The sequence below is a fragment of the Nerophis ophidion genome, linkage group LG05 (genome assembly GCF_033978795.1).
Source record: "Nerophis ophidion isolate RoL-2023_Sa linkage group LG05, RoL_Noph_v1.0, whole genome shotgun sequence".
Classification (NCBI taxonomy): domain Eukaryota; kingdom Metazoa; phylum Chordata; class Actinopteri; order Syngnathiformes; family Syngnathidae; genus Nerophis; species Nerophis ophidion.
Window position 1 is genome coordinate 48,647,656 of NC_084615.1, and position 21,902 is coordinate 48,669,557.

General features: G+C 39.7%; 1 protein-coding gene across 1 annotated transcript in view; it reads left to right on the plus strand.

The window, feature by feature from the left end:
• Positions 1–21,902, plus strand: part of sel1l (SEL1L adaptor subunit of SYVN1 ubiquitin ligase) — a 29,168-nt gene that overhangs the window by 3,738 nt on the left and 3,528 nt on the right. Inside the window, exons 4-20 of the mRNA XM_061901258.1 lie at positions 3,174–3,341; positions 3,418–3,523; positions 4,042–4,204; positions 5,183–5,236; positions 5,548–5,607; positions 5,672–5,753; positions 6,006–6,160; positions 7,227–7,283; positions 7,361–7,429; positions 7,557–7,634; positions 7,709–7,771; positions 7,844–7,931; positions 8,019–8,167; positions 17,455–17,620; positions 17,693–17,767; positions 17,833–18,005; positions 18,068–18,196. Of these exons, the coding sequence (XP_061757242.1) occupies positions 3,174–3,341; positions 3,418–3,523; positions 4,042–4,204; positions 5,183–5,236; positions 5,548–5,607; positions 5,672–5,753; positions 6,006–6,160; positions 7,227–7,283; positions 7,361–7,429; positions 7,557–7,634; positions 7,709–7,771; positions 7,844–7,931; positions 8,019–8,167; positions 17,455–17,620; positions 17,693–17,767; positions 17,833–18,005; positions 18,068–18,196 (1,835 nt within the window). The remainder of the gene's footprint in view (positions 1–3,173; positions 3,342–3,417; positions 3,524–4,041; positions 4,205–5,182; positions 5,237–5,547; positions 5,608–5,671; positions 5,754–6,005; positions 6,161–7,226; positions 7,284–7,360; positions 7,430–7,556; positions 7,635–7,708; positions 7,772–7,843; positions 7,932–8,018; positions 8,168–17,454; positions 17,621–17,692; positions 17,768–17,832; positions 18,006–18,067; positions 18,197–21,902) is intronic.

Below are 21,902 nucleotides of genomic sequence, written 5' to 3' on the forward strand. Positions count from 1 at the left end.
TATGTTCACCACTGTGTAACATCATCTTTTCTTTTAACAACACTCAATAAATGTTTGGGAACTGAGGAAACTAATTGTTGAAGCTTTGAAAGTGGAATTCTTTCCCATTCTGGTTTTATGTAGAGCTTCAGTCGTTCAACAGTCCAGGGTCTCCGCTGTCGTATTTTATTCTTAATAATGTGCCACACATTTTCGATGGGAGACAGGTCTGGACTGCGGTTGGGCCAGGAAAGTACCCGCACTCTTTTTTTTACGAAGCCAAGCTGTTGTGACACTTGACTTGCTGAAATAAGCAGGGTATGATAACGTTGCTTGGATGACAACATATGTTGCTCCAAAACCGGTATGGACCTTTCAGCATTAATGGTGCCTTCACAGATGTGTAATTTACCGCTGCCTTGGGCACTAATACACCCCCATACCATCGCAGATGCTGGCTTTTGAACTTTGCGCCCATAACAATCCGAATAGTTGTTTTCCTCTTTGTTCTGGAGGACACCACGTCCTCTGTTTCCAAATATAATTTGAAATGTGGACTCGTCAGACCACAAAACACCTTTCCACTTTGCATTAGTCCATATTAGGTGAGCTCGGGCCCAGCCAAGCAGGGGGCGTTTCAGGATATTGTTGATAAATGGGTTTTGCTTTGCATTGTAGAGTTTTAACTTGCACTTACACATGTAGCGACCAACTGTAGTTACTGACAGTTGTTTTATGAAGTGTTCCTGAGCCCATGTGGTGATATCCTTTACATACTGATGTCTGTTTTTGATGCAGTACCGCCTGAGGGATCAAAAGTCCGTAATATCATCGCGTACGTGCTGTGATTTCTCCAGATTATCTGAACATTTTGATGATTTTATGGACCGTAGATGGTAAAATCCCTAAATTCCTTGCAACAGCTCGTTGAGAAATGTTGTTCTAAAACTATTTGACAATTTTCTTACAAACCCCGTTTCCATATGAGTTGGGGAATTGTGTTAGATGTAAATATAAGCGGAATACAATGATTTGCAAATCCTTTTTAACCCATATTCAATTGAATGCACTATGAAGACAAGATATTTGGTGTTCAAAATCATAAACTTTATACATTTTTTTGCAAATAATTAACTTAGAATTTCATGGCCGCAACACCTGCCAAAGTAGTTGGGAAAAGGCATGTTCACCACTGTGTTACATCACCATTTCTTTTAACAACACTCAATAAACATTTGGGAAATGAGGAAACTAATTGTTGAAGCTTTGAAAGTGGAATTCTTTCCCATTCTTGTTTTATGTAGATCTTCAGTCGTTTAACAGTCCAGGGTCTCCGCAGTCGTATTTTACGCTTCATAATGCGCCACACATTTTCGATGGGATACTGGTCTGGACTGCGGGTGGGCCAGGAAAGTACCCGCACTCTTTTTTTTTTTTACGCAACCACGCTGATGTAACACGTGGCTTGGCATTGTGTTGCTGAAATAAGTTGCTTGGATGACAATATATGTTGTTCCAAAACCTGTATGGACCATTCAGCATTAATGGTGCCTTCACAGATGTGTAAGTTACCCATGCCTTGGGCACTAATGCACCCCCATACCATCACAGATGCTGGCTTTTGAACTTTGTGCCTATAACAATCCGGATGGTTATTTTCCTCTTTGTTCCGTAGGACACCACGTCCAAAGTTTCCAAATATAATTTGAAATGTGGACTCGTCAGACCACAGAACACTTTTCCACTTTGCATCAACAAAGCAATTAGCTACCGGCTGCCACCTACTGATATGGGAGAGTATTACACGGTTACTCTAGACAACACGGACACTCAACAACAGCGCATAATTTGCAGACTACAATTACTGATTTGCAAAAAACATTGTTTACCCCAAATAGGTGAAATTAGATAATCTCCCACGGCACACCAGATCGTATCTCATGGCACACTACTGTGCCGCGGCACAGTGGTTGAAAAACACTGGTCTACAGTAACCATGTAATACTTTCCCATATCAGTAGGTGGCAGCCGGTAGCTAATTGTTTTGTAAATATTGGAAACAGCAGGAGGCAGTGTGCAGGTAAATAAGGTATTTAATGCTTAAACAAAAAAATAAACAAAAGGTGAGTGCCCCTAAGAATGAGCATTGAAGCTTAGGGAAGGCTATGCGGAACAAAACTAAAACTGAACTACAAAGTAAACAAAACCAGAATGCTGGACGACAGCAAAGACGGCGTCCACAAAGTACATCCGTACATGACAATCAACAATGTCCCAACAAAGAAGGATAATGCATCCATTTTCTACCGGGGTCACGGGGTGCGCCGGAGCCTATCTCAGCTACAATCGGGCGGAAGGCGGCGTACACCCTGGACAAGACGCCACCTCATCACAGGGTAAAAACAACTGAAATAATCTTGATTGCTAAAACAAAGTAGATTGCGGGAAATATCGCTCAAAGGAAGACATGAAACTGCTACAGGAAAATACCCCAAAAAATAGAAGCGCAAGACAAGAAGTAAAACCCTACACACAGGAAAACCGCAAAAAATACAAAATAAGTTAGTGCGTGATTTGGCAGGTGGTGACAGTACACCTACTTTGAGACAAGAGCTATAGTGATGCATGCTTTGTTATGCTTTAAAGTCATATCCAACAATTGCGACGACGACTTTTTACTGTCAACTGAGTTTTGTTTTTAGTGATTTCTGCTGGTGTTGTGCCTCTGGGTTTTTCCAACGCAAAAAATGTGCCTTGGCTCAAACAAGGTTGAAAAACACTGGGTTCAGGCAGGGTGATATGGCTGAAAACTACCACAGTATAAGTTTTATTTTGTATTGGTTGATATCAATAAGTTGATATTTTATGACCTATGGAAAATATGGACAAGGAGAAATACGTATTAAATGTTACGTTTTTATTTCAAATGTAAACTTCCTTCTGATTATATGCCTCTCAACCATCAAGGCAAGAAATGAAATGTCAACACAACCATTGAAGATACTCAATCAATATAAACAAAATTCTAAAATAATAAACTTAAAAATATAGTTCATTTAGTGGGGCTGTTTTCCATATTGAATGAAGAAATGTGACGTTCTAGGTACACATATTACTGCCAGGCCATTGAAATGTCACTTTTAGCTAATAATGGGTGAAAAGCTTCTGACTATAATTAATATTTTTTGTCACAGTTCCTGTGGTAAACGGCGGTACAGCTGACGGAGAGTCTTGCATGTTCCCCTTCACCTTCCAAGGCAAAGAGTACGCCGATTGCACCACCAACGGACGAGGGGACGGTCGACTATGGTGTTCCACCACTTACTACTACGACCAGGACAAGAAGTGGGGGTTCTGCGAGAGTAAGTCTGTGTTGCAACATCTTTTTGAGTTATATTTTTCTTTCCTTAATGGCTTTCCTGTGCTTTTTTACTGTAGCCGAGCAGCAGGCACAGCAAAGACTGCAGGCGGAGGAAGCAGAGGATCAGTACCAGACGGTCATGCACATGCTCAATGCTACCAGCAAGAAGAGCTGGAAGAGGGAGTGAGTGCCCAAGTTACTGTTCCATCCATCCATTCATTCATCCATTTTCTACTGCTTGTCTCTTTTTAGTTTGTGTTAACAGTGATGCCGTCTACTGGCCTGACAATCACTGTACAGCACTATAAATTACATTTCTTTCAATGCTGTTATCATGCAAAGTGCAAAACTTTTTTTTAATTTTTTTTTAACTTTTGGTATTTGGATTTTTTAACTACTTTCCAGAAACATAGTTAAGACATGTTAAATATTATTTTTTCTCTCTAACTAGCATTTTTTAAACTATAATCACAAAGCTTCAGGCTAGTTTGATAGTGAAATATGAGGATGAACCCAAAGCTTAATGTTAGAAAAGCTCTCTCTTTGCTGTGTTTCTATTGTAACCTGCATGCAAAACATTTTTACTGTACTTATATCAACCGTCATCTGTTTGTTCTGCTTTGTTGTGTTACATTGTAATTTGTCTTTTTTTATGTGTGCAGTGGTATTTGTCGAAATAATGCTAACTTTTGCTATCCCAGTCTGTACGAGAAGCTGCTGAAAGTGACAGAGAAAGGCCACCAGAAGGCTACGGAGAAAGTGGCGTATGCCATGTTGTTTGGAGACTACATGAGCCAGAACATCAGCAGAGCCAAGGAGATGTTTGAGAAGCTTGCTATGGACGGTTCCCCTAAAGGGCAGACGGTACATCCTAATTGTACATCACATGACAACAATTTGATTTGGGATCTTGTTAAACGCTCTTTATTTCAATTCTATCCATTTAATGGAAAAATTTATTACTTACAATAGAAAAGAATATAGACATTTTTTGTATGTACTATTTGCATCAAAATAATGGACTACAGCACCATAATAAACAATTTGGGATATAGTAAGATGGTTCCCACAGAACAACAATTTTATTAGTATCAAGATGATTTCAAGAGGAGTATTTTACACTTTTGTACAGCAAATATCAGCAACTATGTAACAATATTATTTGATTGAGCGGTTGAACTGGACAGATTAAAAAAAAAAAAAAAGTACCTTTGGCGTCCCCGCGAGCTGAATTGTGGACGCTGGCGATTGGGCCGTGGTTTGGGGACCCCTGTAGAGTATAGTGAATTATATTTATATAGAACTTTATCTCTAGTGACTCAAAGCACTTTACATAGTGAAAACCCAATATCTAATTTTTACATTTTAACCAGTGTGGGTGGCACTGGGACCAGGTGGGTAAAGTGTCTTGCCCAAGGACAAACCGGCAGTGACTAGGATGGCGGAAGCAGGAATCGAAGCTGCAACCCTCAAGTTGCTGGCACGGCCGCTCTACCAACCGAGCTATACCGCCCCCAGTATAATGACTGGTCACTAGGTGTCGGTAATGTCACATACGTGTAGACCCAGCGTCTACATGGTGATTCTTACAAAGTTAAAGATACTTCAAAGGAATGCAGTTTTTTATTGAAGTGAATACACAAAGATCTAATTTGGGAATTTTTTTAACTGCAGTTTTAAATCCTTGAGTTTTTTTAGGGCCTTGAATTTTTTAGGGTGTAGAAATGTAATTGTTCGAGTCAGAAATGCTTTTTTTTAACTATCAACTATTTAGTCTACATTGAAATATCTTGTAAAATATATAATATGAATAAATTAATTGCTTTTTTTTTCTCTCCATAGGCGCTTGGATTTCTGTACGCTGCAGGACTTGGTGTTAACTCCAGTCAGGCTAAGGTATTTCAATTAATTCTATGAAACTGAAGATGGATTTCAGCTACAAAAAGTGCTGTTACATTAGTATAATTATATTAGATCATTCTTTAAGTATAAACATTTATTTTTTTGAAATATTTTTTTGGGAGGCCGTGGATTCTTTTCACCCATAGATTTGTTGGTACAGAAACATGCCTCTTTTTTTCCTGTCGAAAAATCAAAAGTGGGACAGTTGAAAGAAAGCGTTGTCATGACATTATCAAAAGATAATAGCATTTAGCGTTAATATACTGTAGCCATGTATTTTAATCCTTCATGTCGTACTGCTGCAGGCTTTGGTTTATTACACCTTTGGTGCCCTGGGCGGAAACCTGGTTGCTCACATGATTCTGGTGAGTAAAGCTAAAGCGACAACATGCTCGCATAAATATCAAAATTATGTTTGCATTTTATTAGGGTTACAGATATTGGGGAGGTGTGGGTGTTCCCCAAAGCTGCGAGTCGGCGCTCACACACTACAAGCTGGTGGCAAATCAGGGTAAGAATGTCTTATGTTTGTTGACTCAAGAGTTTTATTTTCAGCAAACATAACTGGATTCACATCACAATTGGAGATTGGTTTTAAATCACCAAAATGATTCCCGGGTGCGGCCACTGCTGCTGCTCACTGCTCCCCTCACTTCCCAGGGGGTGAACAAGGGGATGAGTCAAATGCAGAGGACAAATTTCACCACCCATAGTGTTTGTGTGACAATTATTGATACTTTAACTTTAACTTTAACCTGCACAGTGGCCAGTGACGTGTCCTTGACGGGCGGCTCAGCTGTACAGAAAATCAGGCTCCTCGACGAGCTGGAAAACCCGGGATCCACCAGTGGCATGCTCGAGGAGGATCTGATCCAATACTACCAGTTCCTCGCTGAGAAAGGGGATGTACAGGCCCAGGTGTGAATGAATGTGAAGTGAAGTGAATTATATTTATATAGTGCTTTTTCTCTAGTGACTCAAATCGCTTTACATAGTGAAACCCAATATCTAAGTTACATTTAAACCAGTGTGGGTGGCACTGGGAGCAGGTGGGTAAAGTGTCTTGCCTAAGGACACAACGGCAGTGACTAGGATGGCGGAAGCAGGGATCGAACCTGCAACCCTCAAGTTGCTGGCACGGCTGCTCTACCAACCAAACTATACTGCCCCAATGTACTCTATGTATAATTGTACTGCATAATCTGTTGTAGGGTCAAACCATGAAAACCTTTTTTGACAACAGTAGAGGTGCTTTATATTTGTTTTTCTTACCGTTTGCCAATATCAAGCGATACGGATGCATCAACTCGTCCCTAAAATGAACATCATGCTACGTCTCACAAGTATTAAAGATAGACGCCTGATTCTGCCCTTGCATAACCAGCGCTTTACGCTGATTGTAATTATCCATTCATATGGGTGAAATCCAGGCAAAATCTTATTCGATATCATTATCAGCCAAAAAAACGATCCCGATATAATCCGAGATGTAATTTTTATGCCAATTTATTATGGAAGTCTTTTTCAAGGCTGTGTACCTTTTTCACATTGAATTGATATCGTTAATCAACAGTACCAATTTTAAAACTCTGTTTAGTGCTGTTAATTGATTATAGGTCTGAATAGAAACTGAATTATGAATACAATAATTTCTTAGCTAGAGCATTAACAACTTTTAACATTATGAAAACTGAATTATGAATACAATAATTTCTTAGCTAGAGCATTAACAACTTTTAACATTATGAGAGCTTTTACATAACCTATAAAAGTTCAGAATTCAGTTTACATTACCTGGTTACATTTACATTCTTAACTGTCATGCAAGTGTAGAAATAAGTTAAAATAATAAAAAACAGTTAGCCTATTTTCGCATTTTAAACTGCCAGTAAATAAGTAATATTGGTGAACCACTTTTAAAGGAATCATTGCACTTAAAAAAAATAAAATAAATAATAATAACTTTTTTTGGTGCCCTCATTAGGTGGGACTGGGTCAACTTCACTTGCACGGAGGACGTGGTGTAGAACAAAATCATCAGGTATCTTGTTACTGAGGCATGTGGTTAACAAACACTGAATTAGAAATGTGAATAATGTCAGGCTTTGTGTCCACCAGAGGGCGTATGACTACTTCAACCAAGCTGCTAATGCAGGAAATACTCATGCCATGGGTTTCCTTGGCAAGGTGAGTTACCTTCCGAGCTTGTAGTGGTCATTACTAGCACCCACAGGACCGGAGAGAAACTTGTCAAACTTGCAACAGTTTAGGGTGTTACTTTTAAAATGGTTTAACTTCTTGCGTCTTCTTGCAGATGTATTCAGAAGGCAGCGAGTTCCTGCCTCAGAACAACGAGACAGCCCTGCAGTACTTTAAGAAGGCTTCAGACTTGGTGAGTCTTCTTTTTTTTCATTTTAATATCTCTTACTCGTTTGAATAAGAGAAAACATGCTGATTGTTCTGCAGGGAAATCCAGTGGGACAGAGCGGCTTAGGCATGGCGTACTTGTACGGAAGAGGCGTTTCAGTGGTAAATGACATAATCTTTAAAATTTAAGAACTGTATCAGAAATATCTGTTTGCATGTTTGGTTTCTCGGAAGAACTACGAACTGGCCCTGAAGTACTTCCAGAAGGCGGCAGAGCAGGGATGGGTGGACGGTCAGCTGCAGCTCGGCACAATGTACTACTGTAAGTCACATAACCTTTGTATCTTAAGTCTGTTGTTCATTTTCTGTTGTCTGATGTTTGATGTTCTTTGTGTTGCCATGTCTGCAGATGGCATTGGCGTAAAGCGTGACTACAAGCAGGCACTGAAGTTCTTCAACTTGGCTTCGCAGGCTGGCAACATCATGGCCTTCTACAACCTGGCACAGATGCACGCCACCGGTACTGGCGTCATGCGCTCGTGTCACACGGCAGTGGAGGTGAGGAGAACATACAGAACATTAACCTGACCTAGATCCTTGTAGTTCGCTGAGCTCCACACAAGGATCTGGGCTCTAGGGCATTGCAAACGCCTTCAAAATAGCACAAAATAATGAACCAATCAGGATTGCCGGGCGGAATTTCATAGATGTGACATAGAACTAAAGCGACTGTTTGATTCAAACAACAGTGGTGGCACGCAGCAAGGAGTCGTGTGCTGACATTGATTCTGCTTTTGCAACTGTTTTGTCGAACATCGATCGTCTACTGACATTGCTGCGTTGTTTCAGTAAAAATTCTCTTAACATTGCTGCGTTGTTTCAGTAAAAATTCTCTAACGTTTCGCTCTGTCGTTATCCAATGTGTTGGCTGTTCTGTTTTGGATTTCCCAGCGTCGCTCTCGTCAGCGTCACAGGTTAATTTCGATGTGAGTGGTTCAAGTAGCACCTCATTCAAGATAACGAACAAGTGGTTTATCAAATCACATACATTTATTTTTTTTTACAAGGCCCCGCTTTCTAAAATACATCTCCTATTGAGAAGTCCCAGATCCTTGTGTGGAGCTCAGCGAACTGCAAGGATCTGGCGAGAGTCAGATTAACAGAACATAGTCCGTTCACTGCTGTTTTCATTGTCTCCGATTACTAGGACACTTTAAAATTCATTTTGATAAGTAGAATTTTAAAGGCAATCCATTGTTGTTATCCATTATTTGCTGAGCTACTCAATGAAAATGCATTTATCATATCAATATTATAACCTTCATTTTTGTATGCCCACTTTCTGCACGAGTTGGTTTTCAACGAAAACTTGCACCAAAATGTATTCCCGTTCTGGGTTTTGTACGACCAACATTGTGCGTAACAAAATAGTCCCTTTTTATCTACTTTTTATCATTTCATAGAATAGGGTGTCCAAACAAACAAATGTGTTGGTAATTCAGTCTTTGTACATTTAAATAATTATTGAGGACAATTGAAAAATAATCCACCATGGAACCAAACAAAGTTGTTAGTTTTGGCACTTCAATAAAGAAGGTAAGTAACTCTACTGAAATTAAGAAAGAACTTGTAGCAAAGGTAAGTACATTGCATTATTTTGGACAACAAGGGTCTTAAATAAAAATAAGTGATGTTAAATGTTTATTTATTCACTTCATTCGTCATTTATAAGTAGTCTTCCGTCCTAACAACACGCTTCAAAGTTTGCTTCACTCTACCGCTGACTTTTTGAAAGCACGCATACATACTTTTAACCTAAATTGAGCATTTTCAAGCATATAAATGTCTAAATTAAATGAAACTATCAATACTACAGTAATATTGGCAAATAGATAAGACCAGACCGATCAGCCTTCAGTTTAGAATAGTGGCCACTGATTGGCTCAACCTCCGCAGCATTACTATATTGCAGAGATTCTCAACTGTGGTACGTCATCTACTATTGCAGGGGTCAGCAACCTTTACCACTCAAAGAGCCATTTTGACCCGTTTCACAAAATAAAGAAAACAATGGGCGCCACAAAACTCTTTAGAAATTTAAAATGAAATAACACTGCATACAGATTTTTTTTTTTACTTTTTGCTATGTGTAAACCAGGGGTCTCAGACACGTGGCCCGCACCATAATATGAAAATTTAATGATAGTGGGGCCCGCAAGTTTTATATGAAAGCCGCTTGACAGCATCACACTTGCCAACCCTCCTGAATATTCCGAGAGACTACCGAATGTCAGATCAACTATTCTTGAAAATGTTTGCCGAATTTCCATTGAAAAATAATAATAAGAGCATCCTATGAAGGCGCTGCCTTTGGCTCCCTCTACAACACGTTCAATCAGCTTGTCAGCCCAGTCACATGTTGTATGAGGCTTCTGCAGACGCACGCAAATGATTGCAAGGCATACTTGTTTAACAGCTATACAGGTCACACTGAGAGTGCCCGTTTAAACAAATTTAACACTGTTACTAATATGCGCCACACTGTGAACCCACACCAAACAAGAATGACAAACACATTTTGGGAGAACATCGGCACTGTAACACAACATAAACACAAAAGAACAAATACCCAGAATCCCATGCATCCCTACTTTTCCCAGCTACATTATACACTCCTGCTAGCACCAAATCCCTCCACCCCCTTCCGTGCGTCGGTTGAGGTGGGCGGGTTTGGGGGGGGGGCCGGGTTTGGTGCTAGCGGGGGTGTATAATGTAGCCCGGAAGAGTTAGGGATGCATGGGATTCTGGGTATTTGATCTGTTGTGTTACAGCCGATGTTCTCCCGAAATGTGTTTGTCATTCTTGTTTGGTGTGGGTTCACAGTGTGGCGCATATTAGTAAGAGTGTTAAAGTTGTTTATATCACAACCCTCAGTGTAACCTGTATGCGTTGCAGTCACTTTCGTGTGTTAACAGAGGCTGAATATAAAATGTGACCAGTCGGCACGTAGATCGCGTGGTGTAAAAGCGGGCGCGAATACATGTTGTAGAGGGGGCTAAAGGCATTGCCATCGCTGCACACACTCAATATTGAAGTCAAGGTGAAAGTTGGAGAATGTTTCGCCGGGTGATTTCTGAGTGTGGCTCTAAAATCCGGAAAATTACCGGAATAATCGTTGGGGTCGGCAATTTAGCAGCTGAGCCACATCAGAGTGATCAAAGAGCCGCATGCGGTTCCTGAGCCGTGGGTTGCCGACCCCTGTACTAGTGGTATGTGGGCTTCATCTAGTAGTACACCAAATAATCACTTGATTAAAGTACAGTGTTTTATTTTCCTGTACTCAAACTGCGAAATGTTACATTGGCCAAAAATATAAGCTATAATTGTTAAATAAAACCTCTGCCTTGGTTTTAATTAATACTTAGGCCTACTGGGCTACTGCATTTTAATGTTGGTCATTATGGTGGTACTTGGAGAGCCAAGTTTTTTCTGAGGTGGTACTTGGTGAAAAAAGTTTGAGAACCACTGATACATTGAATTTAAAAGTGTGTTAAGGTGACTAAATAAATGGTAAATGGGTTTTACTTGTATAGCGCTTTTCTACCTTCAAGGTACTCAAAGCGCTTTGACACTACTTACACATTCACACACTGATGGAGTGAGCTGCCATGCAAGGCGCTAACCAGCACCCATCAGGAGCAAGGGTGAAGTGTCTTGCTCAGGACACAACGGACGTGTCGAGGTTTGTACTAGGTGGGGATTGAACCAGGGACCCTCTGGTTATGCATGGCCACTCTCCCAACTGCGCCACGTTAAAGGATGTTATGTCAAGAGAGCTCTCATAATGTTAAAAAAAATATTTTTTCATGCTCTAGCTATGAAAATATTCGGTTGATAATTCCTATTATTCCTAAATTTACCAAAGTCCGGCTTAGGAACAATTAACCGCGATAAACGAGGGTATACTATATTTCACATAGTTTTCTGCATGTAAGACAATAATTAATCTATGACAGGGTGTCCGTGGGTCTTTAAAAGCAATAAGTTATTAAATAGATTTTCCAAATATAAAGGCCTAAAATTGTATAAAAAGCATTACATTTAATGTCCAAAAGCATTGAAATATTTTCATACAATTGTAGGCCTGAGCCGATACGATAGTCAGAGGTCCTTCAGCTGCCTCGTACTTTATACATAATTTGCTATCTACTTAACCCATTTCAAACAATGGAGATGGTGTAAAATGCAATCTATTTAAGATGTTAAATTGTATAAAGGGCTGATTGGCATTTTTTCAAATATCCTTCCATGGCATGTCTTTTTAAGTCAGTCATTCATTTATTGACATGCATCATGTGCATTCAGTTCAGGTCAGTTCAGTTTATTAATTTATATAGCACATTCAAAACAACCCTAGTGGGCCGAAGTGCTGTACTGAAACAATTTGTTAAAAAAAAAGGGGGGGGGGTGCAGTGTCACACTTACATCGTAAAATGGAAGGATGAATAAAATACAGTAGTAAAATATACCTTAAAAGAATTGCAAAATATATTACCTAAAACTACTAAAATGTGATAAATAAATAAAAATGCATAACACAAGAAGTAAAACGACCAAGATATCCTGCCGAACTGGATTTAAACGCAAGGGAGTAAAAATATGTTTTTAATCTGGATTTAAATTACCTCAGAGACTGGGAGGATCTAATTGGAAGGCTGTTCCACAATCTGGGCCCTGCCAATGTGAGATAATGTCCAAGAGACATGCAGAAGGTTTTATCTATTGAACTATTTTTGTTAAATCAGGGAGGGACACTGGGTCAAAACACTCAAAGTCAGTAAGACATGTTTCCACTGAGACTACAGAAGCAGGAAGAGACAGTCTAATCGTGGAAATTTTCTCTGTGAACATTTTTAAAGATTGTTCGCAGAGAGTACAAAAACGCACCACACTGTTGGAGTTTAGTAGATTAATAAGCAAGTTCAAAGTGTTGGAAAGAACCTGTGATTTGTGGCTGTTAGACACAAGATTAGAAAGAGGTGATTTTTGCTGCTTTGACAGTCATTCAATAGTCTATAAAACTGTCAATATTTGTAGAGAGACGCAAAGGTTGTCTTTTTTCCACTTCCGCTCATTCCTAGTATGATGTTCTCTTATTATTCCATCAAACATTTGAACTATTTTTAAAAATTGTATCCTGATTAAAAAGTGTATCCTCCAGTTTGGTTTGTAAGTCATACTTTCAGAGGCTATTCATTTTGCAGCATGTTTAAAAGAGATAACGTTTAAAACATGCTCATTTTATACAGGCATTTTCTGGGTATATTGTATCGATCACCTAAATCATTGACGTCGCAGCACCCGAGCGGGTTTGTTTGACAGTGGAATTACATGAATGCACATTCTTTATTTCAGTACGCGCAGGCGGGACAGACCTGCAATTATCTTCCACACGTTTTTCTGTGTGTAGTAGTGGTTGTAGTAAAAATTGTCATCTGAAACCACACTCACTTTAAAGTTAACTCTTATTCATTTTCTCTTTAGTTCTAATTCACTAGAAAGCAACAGTTAGTTTTGCATTCTAACATAATTTTGAGTCACTCAAGCACGAAACACGTTTTGAGTTTTTAATGCACAACACAATGCGATAGGACGCTAATCTGTACTAACTGAAAAACATGAACAATCATATAATAGTAAAGCTAGCCAGACAGCGTATGCTGTTTGTCATGATACACGCATGACATGATCAATATTAAGTGTGACTCACTTGGAGAGTTGTCTCTTTGGTCCAACTGGCCGGTGACGTTTTTTCCTGTTTATTTGGGTTAAGTACGCCATTTATGCCGAAATATACTGTCTCCAAATTCCACATTTGCTGCTTCGAATCATTTTCACCTCACTCTATTGACTTCTGTCTGCTCCGTTTCACCCTCTTCTTTGTGCTGGCTTCTAGAAAGAGCATTTCATCCTTCAGATGTTCAGCTTCAAAAATATATGGTTGTGATCCCTCATATGTCCAACAATAGTTGTCTTCGTTGTCTGTTATCAGTTCTACCATGATTAGTACACACTCATTTTGTTTCCAGAAGTAGAAACACCCATTTGTTGCCAGAAGTCGGACGTGCTCTATCATAGAAATGGAAATCAATGTCCGGAAGAAGTCAGTTAGTTCCGGCTTTGATTAAAATTATCAAAACTGCGGTAAATATAGAAAATCTTACATATTGTTATGAACATGTCTGTTGCTACATTGTATACAGTTATGTTCATAATAATGGCAGTGTGTTTAAAAAGGTGAGTAAACTTTAAATAAATTGTATTTTAATGAACTCAAAAACATAGGGCACTCTGCACATTTTATTTAAAAGCAAACAAATTTGAAAACTTAATCGATTTTGATATTTGACATAAATTCGACAAATACAATGATCAAAAAATAGCTGTGTTGACATTTTCCTTTACAAATTCATAAATTAACTGTATAAACTAAGGGATTCTTGAAGATTCAGTTATCCCAATTCCCGAGCGAGGCCACTGCTGCTGCTCACTGCTCCCCTCACCTCTCAGGGGTTGGAACAAGGAGATGGGTCAAACGCAGAGAGTAATTTCACCATAACTCGTGTGTGTGTGTGAGACTATGAGTGGTACTTTAACTTAAACTTTTCTAAGAATCATTACCACAGTTTCTGATAACCATGATTTTGCTCGCTTGCTGATTTGTTTGGTGTCATTGTCTTGTTGAAACACCCACTTAAATGGCATTTCCTTTTCAGCATAAGCCAACATGACATCTTGCAGTATTTTAATGTACTCAAACCGATCCATGATCCCTGGTATACAATAAATAGATATCTAGAAGCCTCCCCAAATCATGATGCTTGCTATTATGCTTCACTGTCTTCACTTTGCACTGTGGCTTGAATTCAGTGTTTGTAGGACATCTGACTAACTGTGGCCCTTGGACCCAAAAAAAACAATCTTGCTCTCATCCGTCCACAAAATATAATGACATTTCTTTCTAGGTCATTAGTAATTGCGGGGACTTCTTGATGGTGGCTTGGCTGCACATACAGTAGATGTCGTCTGATTGTTACTGTACTCAGGTCATCGTAGATCTTTTTTAAACCTCCTAGAGCTGATCATTTGCTGAACTTTTGCCATTGTAGTCGTTTTTCTTTTTATTCCTCACCTTTCTGGTTTTGAATGTCAGCTTAATGCATTTCATATCACTTTTGCTAAACAGCCTATAATTTTCGGCACTTCTTGAGAGGTTTTCTCCTTAATTTCTTAATCAAAGAACACTGAACAATGTCTTGAGTGACCCATTTTACCCTGTTCCTTGAGGACAAATGCACAGCCAGCATACTGTATGCAGCGTCAGTTGCCTTGATCCTTAAATAAGGGTCACCCATTAGACACCTATTTTTTCACATAATCAATGACCTCAGTAATTTTACTTGGCACTGCTATTTTTTTGAACACGCTTCTTTCAGTAAATAATTAAGTTTTACAGAATCAGCAGCATGCATGTCATGGCTGTTAGGTCTGTTGGTTTTCTATACCTTTAGTTACCTTCTGGAAACATACTTGTCATGTAGAAGTTGAAATTCTAACAAAACAGTGATTTATCTAACTTGTGATGTGGCACTGTCCATTTTCTACCGCTTATTCCCTTTTGGGGTCACGGGGGGCGCTGGCGCCTTTCTCAGCTACAATCGGGCGGAAGGCGGAGTACACCCTGGACAAGTCGCCACCTTATCGCAGGGCCAACACAGATAGACAGACAACATTCACACTCACATTCGCACACTAGGGCCAATTTAGTGTTGCCAATCAACCTATCCCCAGGTGCATGTCTTTGGAAGTGGGAGGAAGCCGGAGTACCCGGAGGGAACCCACGCATTCACGGGCAGGACGTGCAAACTCCACACAGAAAGATCCCGAGCCTGGGATTGAACCCAAGACTGCAGGAACTTCGTATTGTGAGGCAGACGCACTAACCCCTCTTCCACCGTGAAGCAGTGTGATGTGGCACTGCTATTTTGAATACAACTATATATACTTGCAGTTTGTTTACAAAAAGTTGATGGAGCGTTTTGAAGTTGTCCCAGGGGGCTTTGAAGGCTACAACGGTGACTCACATTAGCCGCATCTTCCAAGTGTCTTTTTATTTTATTTATTTATTTATTTTTGTATTTTTTGTGGCACTGCTATTTTTTAATACAACTGTATGTACTTGCAGTTTTTATACAAAAAGTTGGAGCGTTTTGAAGTTGTCCTAGGGGGCTTTGAAGGCTACAACGGTGACTCACATTAGCCGCATCTTCCAAGTGTCTTTTTAAACGATTGCAAAGTTCCTCTTTAAGGGTATATACAAACCCCGTTTCCATATGAGTTGGTAAACTGTTAGATGTAAATATAAACGGAATACAATGATTTGCAAATCACTAATTGAAATTTTGGGATTTCAACATCTACGCTCCATAATATCATCAAAAGGTTCAGACAATCTGGAAAAATCACTCCACCTAAGCGGCATGGCCAGAAACCAACATTGAATGACCCTGACCTTCGATCCCTCAGATGGCACTGTATCAAAAACCGACATCAATCTCTAAAGGATATCACCACATGGGCTCAGGAACACTTCAGAAAACCACTGTCACTAAATACAGTTGGTCGCTACATCTGTAAGTGAAAGTTAAAGCTGTACTATGCAAAGCAAAAGCCATGTATCAACAACATCCAGAAACGCCGACGGCTTCTCTGGGCCCGAGATCATCTAAAATGGACTGATGCAAAGTGAAAAAGTGTTCTGTGGTCTGACAAGTCCACATTTCAAATTGTTTTTGGAAACTGGACGTCCTGTCCTCCGGAACAAAGAGGTAAAGAACCATCCGGATTGTTCCAGGCGCAAAGTTCAAAAGCCAGTATCTGTGATGGTATGGGGGTGTATTAGCGCCCAAGGCATGGGTAACTTTCACATCTGTGAAGGCACCATTAATGCTAATAGGTACATACAGGTTTTGGAGCAACATATGCTGCCATCCAAGCAACGTTAACATAGATGCTCCTGCTTATTTCAGCAAAACAATGCCAAGCCACGTGTTACAACAGTGTGGCTTCGTAAAAAAAGAGTGCGGGTACTTTCCTGGCCCGCCTGCAGTCCACGCCTGTCTCCCATCAAAAATGTGTGGCGCATTATGAAGCATAAAATACGACAGTGGAGACCCCGGACTGTTGAACGACTGAAGCTGTACATAAAATAAGAATGGGAAAGAATTCCATTTTCCAAGCTTCAACAATTAGTTTCCTCAGTTCCCAAACATTTAATGAGTGTTGTTAAAAGAAAAGGTGATGTGTAACAGTGGTGAACATGCCCTTTCCCAACTACTTTGGCACGTGTCGCAGCCAAGAAATTCAAAGTTAATTATTATTTGCAAAAAAAAATAACGTTTATGAGTTTGAACATCAACTAACTTGTTTTTGTAGTGCATTTAATTGAATATGGGTTGAAAAGGATTTGCAAATCATTGTATTCCGTTTATATTTACATACAACACAATTTCCCAACTCATGGAAACGGGGTTCGTACAAAACATTAGATTAGAGTTGCTGATACCTGTATTCATATTTATGGGTAATATTTAATTGGATTAACACAATATTTTAAGGGAAAAATTGCTTCACCTGTGGTCAGAAGTTTTGGAATTGAGGGTGGACAGTACGTTACGTATTACAGGACAGTCCTGGATATGCATATTTATCCAGATTTGCACGAACATCAACCATACTTTTTTGTTTGTTTTTGCTCACAATTTAAGAGATTGTCTGCTTTGCAGCTTTTCAAGAACGTGTGCGAGCGCGGCCGCTGGTCCGACCGGCTGATGGCGGCGTACGGCAGCTTCAGGGAGGGCGACAGCGACTCTGCGCTGGTCCAATACTTGCTGCTGGCTGAGCAAGGCTACGAGGTGGCTCAGAGCAACGTGGCTTTCATTTTGGACCAGAGTAGGATAACTTTCTTTCCAACATTTGTTTAAATTTGCAACTTTTGTGATTGATTTGTTTGTTTTTTGCCAGAGGGTGCAAAGATTTTTAACGAGAATGAGACGTATCCTCGGGCTCTGCTTCACTGGACCAGAGCTGCAGCTCAAGGTGCTTTTACACTTCTTCTTTCTCTTTTCCATCATGCACTTGTCATCAACGGAAAACTCTGCTAGGTTACCCCGTGGCCAGGATCAAACTTGGGGACTACCACTACTATGGTTTTGGTACCGATGTGGACTACGAGACAGCAGTTATCCACTACAGGCTGGCCTCTGAGCAGCAGAATAGCGCCCAAGCCATGTTCAACCTGGCCTACATGCACGAGAAGGGCCTGGGTATCAAACAGGTGTGCGATTATTTTATTTTTCCAATACAGAACGAGACAAAATAATGACATGTGTAATGCAGGACATCCACCTGGCCAAGCGCTTCTACGACTTGGCAGCAGAAGCCAGTCCTGACGCCCAGGTACCTGTTTTCTTGGCTCTGTGCAAGCTGGGCCTGATCTACACACTGCAGTACCTGCAAGACCTCAACGTGAGTCCTCAACTTTCAATATGACACCTTTATTTTAAGTTACTCAAAACTTTCATTCTTATAGCATTCCACTGTACAAAGTTGTGAAGGGTGCCACAAAACAATCTATACTGATCCACAACATGTTACTGCATACATTTACTAAGTATGGAAAAAACTAGGCTGTTTTTTAACCCGCCGTCAGTGTGTGAATGTGTGTGTGAATGGGCGAATGTGGAAATACTGTCAAAGCGCTTTGGGCTCCTTTTTAAAAAGGGGTAGAAAAGCGCTATACAAGTACAACCCATTTACCATTAACAGTATATATAAAGCCCTTAAAAAAAATTCTCAACACTTAGCTTTTATTTTTATTTTTTTTTAAACGTTTTTTTTACTGTTTTTTTGTTTAACGTATTTTTTGGACTATAAGGTTGAGGTCACCTACTTCAATGCTTTTGTAGTGTTGGAAGGTGTGATTATAGTTTTTGATTGCAGATGTCAAGAACAGCTGCCATTCGATATGATTATAGCCAATTTAAATAACCATGCTGCTTTTGAACATCCCATGTACAAGTGAATGAAGGGCATTCTTACTCAACAGCCATAACACGTTAACAGCCGGAAAACACGTTAAACACTAGGGGTGGTCGTATAAACATGGCCAACAGGATCATAAACATGTGCCATATTGTGAAACCAAACCAAACAACAATGACATACTCATTTCGGGAGAATATTCGCACCTCAAAACAACATAAACACAACATAACAAATACCCAGAATTCCCTGAAGTACCAACTCTTTAGGGACACAACACGATTTTATTTGGCACACAATGTAACTAAGTGTGAACAGTAGATGGCAGTCAAACATAAGAGAAATCTCAAGTAAACACCAACATTTGAAATGTTCCATTGAAAATATAGCACATATCAGTGTTTGCATTAACGCACTTTTTGTATCTTTTTACGCAATTCAATCAGAAAGGACGCGAAAGTCCAACACTTAGTTTTTTTGTTTTTTTTAAACGTTCTTTTTACTGTTTTTTTGTTTAACGTATTTTTCGGACTATAAGGTTGAGCTCACCTACTTCAATGCTTTTGTAGTGTTGGAAGGTGTGATAATAGTTTTTGATTGCAGATGTCAAGAACAGCTGCCATTCTCTATGATTATAGCCAATTTAAATGACCATGCTGCTTTTGAACATCCCATGTACAAGTGAATGAAGGGCATTCTTACTCAACAGCCAAAACACGTTAACAGCCGGAAAACACGTTAACCACTAGGGGTGGTCGTATAAACATGGCCAACAGGATCATAAACATGTGCCATATTGTGAAACCAAACTAAACAACAATGACATACACATTTCGGGAGAATATTTGCACTGCAAAACAACATAAACACAACATAAAAAATACCCAGAATTCCCTGAAGTACCAACTCTTTAGGGACGCAACACGATTTTATTTGGCACACAATGTAACTATAAGTGTGAACAGTAGATGGCAGTCAAACATAAGAGAAATCTCAAGTAAACACCAACATTTGAAATGTTCCATTGAAAATATAGCACATATCAGTGTTGGCATTAACGCACTTTTTGTATCTTTTTACGCAATTAAATCAGAAAGGACGAGGAAGTCCAACACTTAGTTTTTTTGTTTTTTTTAAACGTTTTTTTTTACTGTTTTTTTGTTTAACGTATTTTTCGGACTATAAGGTTGAGCTCACCTACTTCAATGCTTTTGTAGTGTTGGAAGGTGTGATAATAGTTTTTGATTGCAAATGTCAAGAACAGCTGCCATTCTATATGATAATAGCCAATTGAAATGACCATGCTGCTTTTGAACATCCCATGTACAAGTGAATGAAGGGCATTCTTACTCAACAGCCATAACACGTTAACAGCCGGAAAACACGTTAAACACTAGGGGTGGCCGTATGAACATCGCCAACTCGATCATAAACATGTGCCATATTGTGAAACCAAACTAAACAACAATGGCATACACATTTCGGGAGAATATTTGCACTGCAAAACAACATAAACACAACAGAAAAAATACCCAGAATTCCCTGAAGTACCAACTCTTTATTTGGCACACGATGTAATTATAAGTGTGAAGTAAATGGCAGTCAAACAAGAGAAATCTCAAGTAAACACCAACATTTTAAATGTTCCATTGAAAATATAGCACATTACACACGGCACTCAAAGATCCATCAAAATGTTTAGTAGTACATTTTTAGTGCCATTTCTAATATAAATTTGTGTAAAGTTCTTACTTACATATCTCAGTAAACTCGCCATTAAAGTGCTAAAACATATCAATCAATCAATCAATCAATGTTTACTTATATAGCCCTAAATCACTAGTGTCTCAAAGGGCTGCACAAACCACCACGACATCCTCGGTAGGCCTACTACATAAGGGTAAGGAAAACTCACACCCAGTGGGACATCGGTGACAATAATGACCCAGTGGGACGTCGGTGTCAATAATGACTATGAGAACCTTAGAGAGGAGGAAAGCAATGGATGTCGAGCGGGTCTAACATGATACTGTGAAAGTTCAATCCATAATGGATCCAACACAGTCGCGAGAGTCCATTCCAAAGTGGATCCAACACAGCAGCGAGAGTCCCGTTCATAGCGGAGCCAGCAGGAAACCATCCCAAGCGGAGGCGGATCAGCAGCGCAGAGATGTCCCCAGCCGATAGACAGGCAAGCAGTACATGGCCACCGGATCGGACCGGACCCCCTCCACAAGGGAGAGTGGGACATAGAAGAAAAAGAAAAGAAACGGCAGATCAACTGGTCTAAAAAGGGAGTCTATTTAAAGGCTAGAGTATACAAATGAGTTTTAAGGTGAGACTTAAATGCTTCTACTGAGGTGGCATCTCGAACTGTTACCGGGAGGGCATTCCAGAGTACTGGAGCCCGAACGGAAAACGCTCTATAGCCCACAGACTTTTTTTGGGCTTTGGGAATTATTCACCCAGGCAACTTTAGTTACTAGAGTTCCGGTCGGGCGGTTTTTCACGGAATACATTTCCGGTGTTTTTGTTTACGGATGAGGAGATGCTGCTCCGTTGTTGATTTAAGTAAAGTGTGAATGTCATTAAAATAGTTAGCTCCATCTTTTGACACATCTTCCACTCCCATCCTTGCACGCTACACCACTACAACAAAGATGATTGGGAGAAGACGTTGTCGAAGGTGAGCCACGTAAATAAGACTGCCCACAAACTGTGCATCTGGAAGAGACTGTCCGAAAGCAGCTTGAAGATGGTCTGTAAAACATAATCTATGCAACATTTTGACTAAACCACCATTACATGTTAGGTAGACCACAAGGAAGTGTTTTACATCTACAAATAAATAGTAATAATATGAGCCCTTTAACGCGCCCTATAATTCGGTGCGCCTACTATATGAAAAAAGATTTTAAAAAGAGGGCAGCGCGCCTTATAATCCGGTGCACCTTGTGGTCCGGAAAATACGGTATATTTGCCGGGTCAAATTTTTTATTATTGGTCGACTTCAAAGTAATGCACTTTCCGGTACAGTTTCTTAAATTTTGATTCGCCGAAAGTTTTATCGATCACAAATACTGCATTTGTTTTCTTTGGTGTTATTTTTTTCATGAATTAAGTAATGTTTATGACAACCTTTTTCTAAAAGACAATAAAAAATGTGAGATATAACAGGATAATGCATACA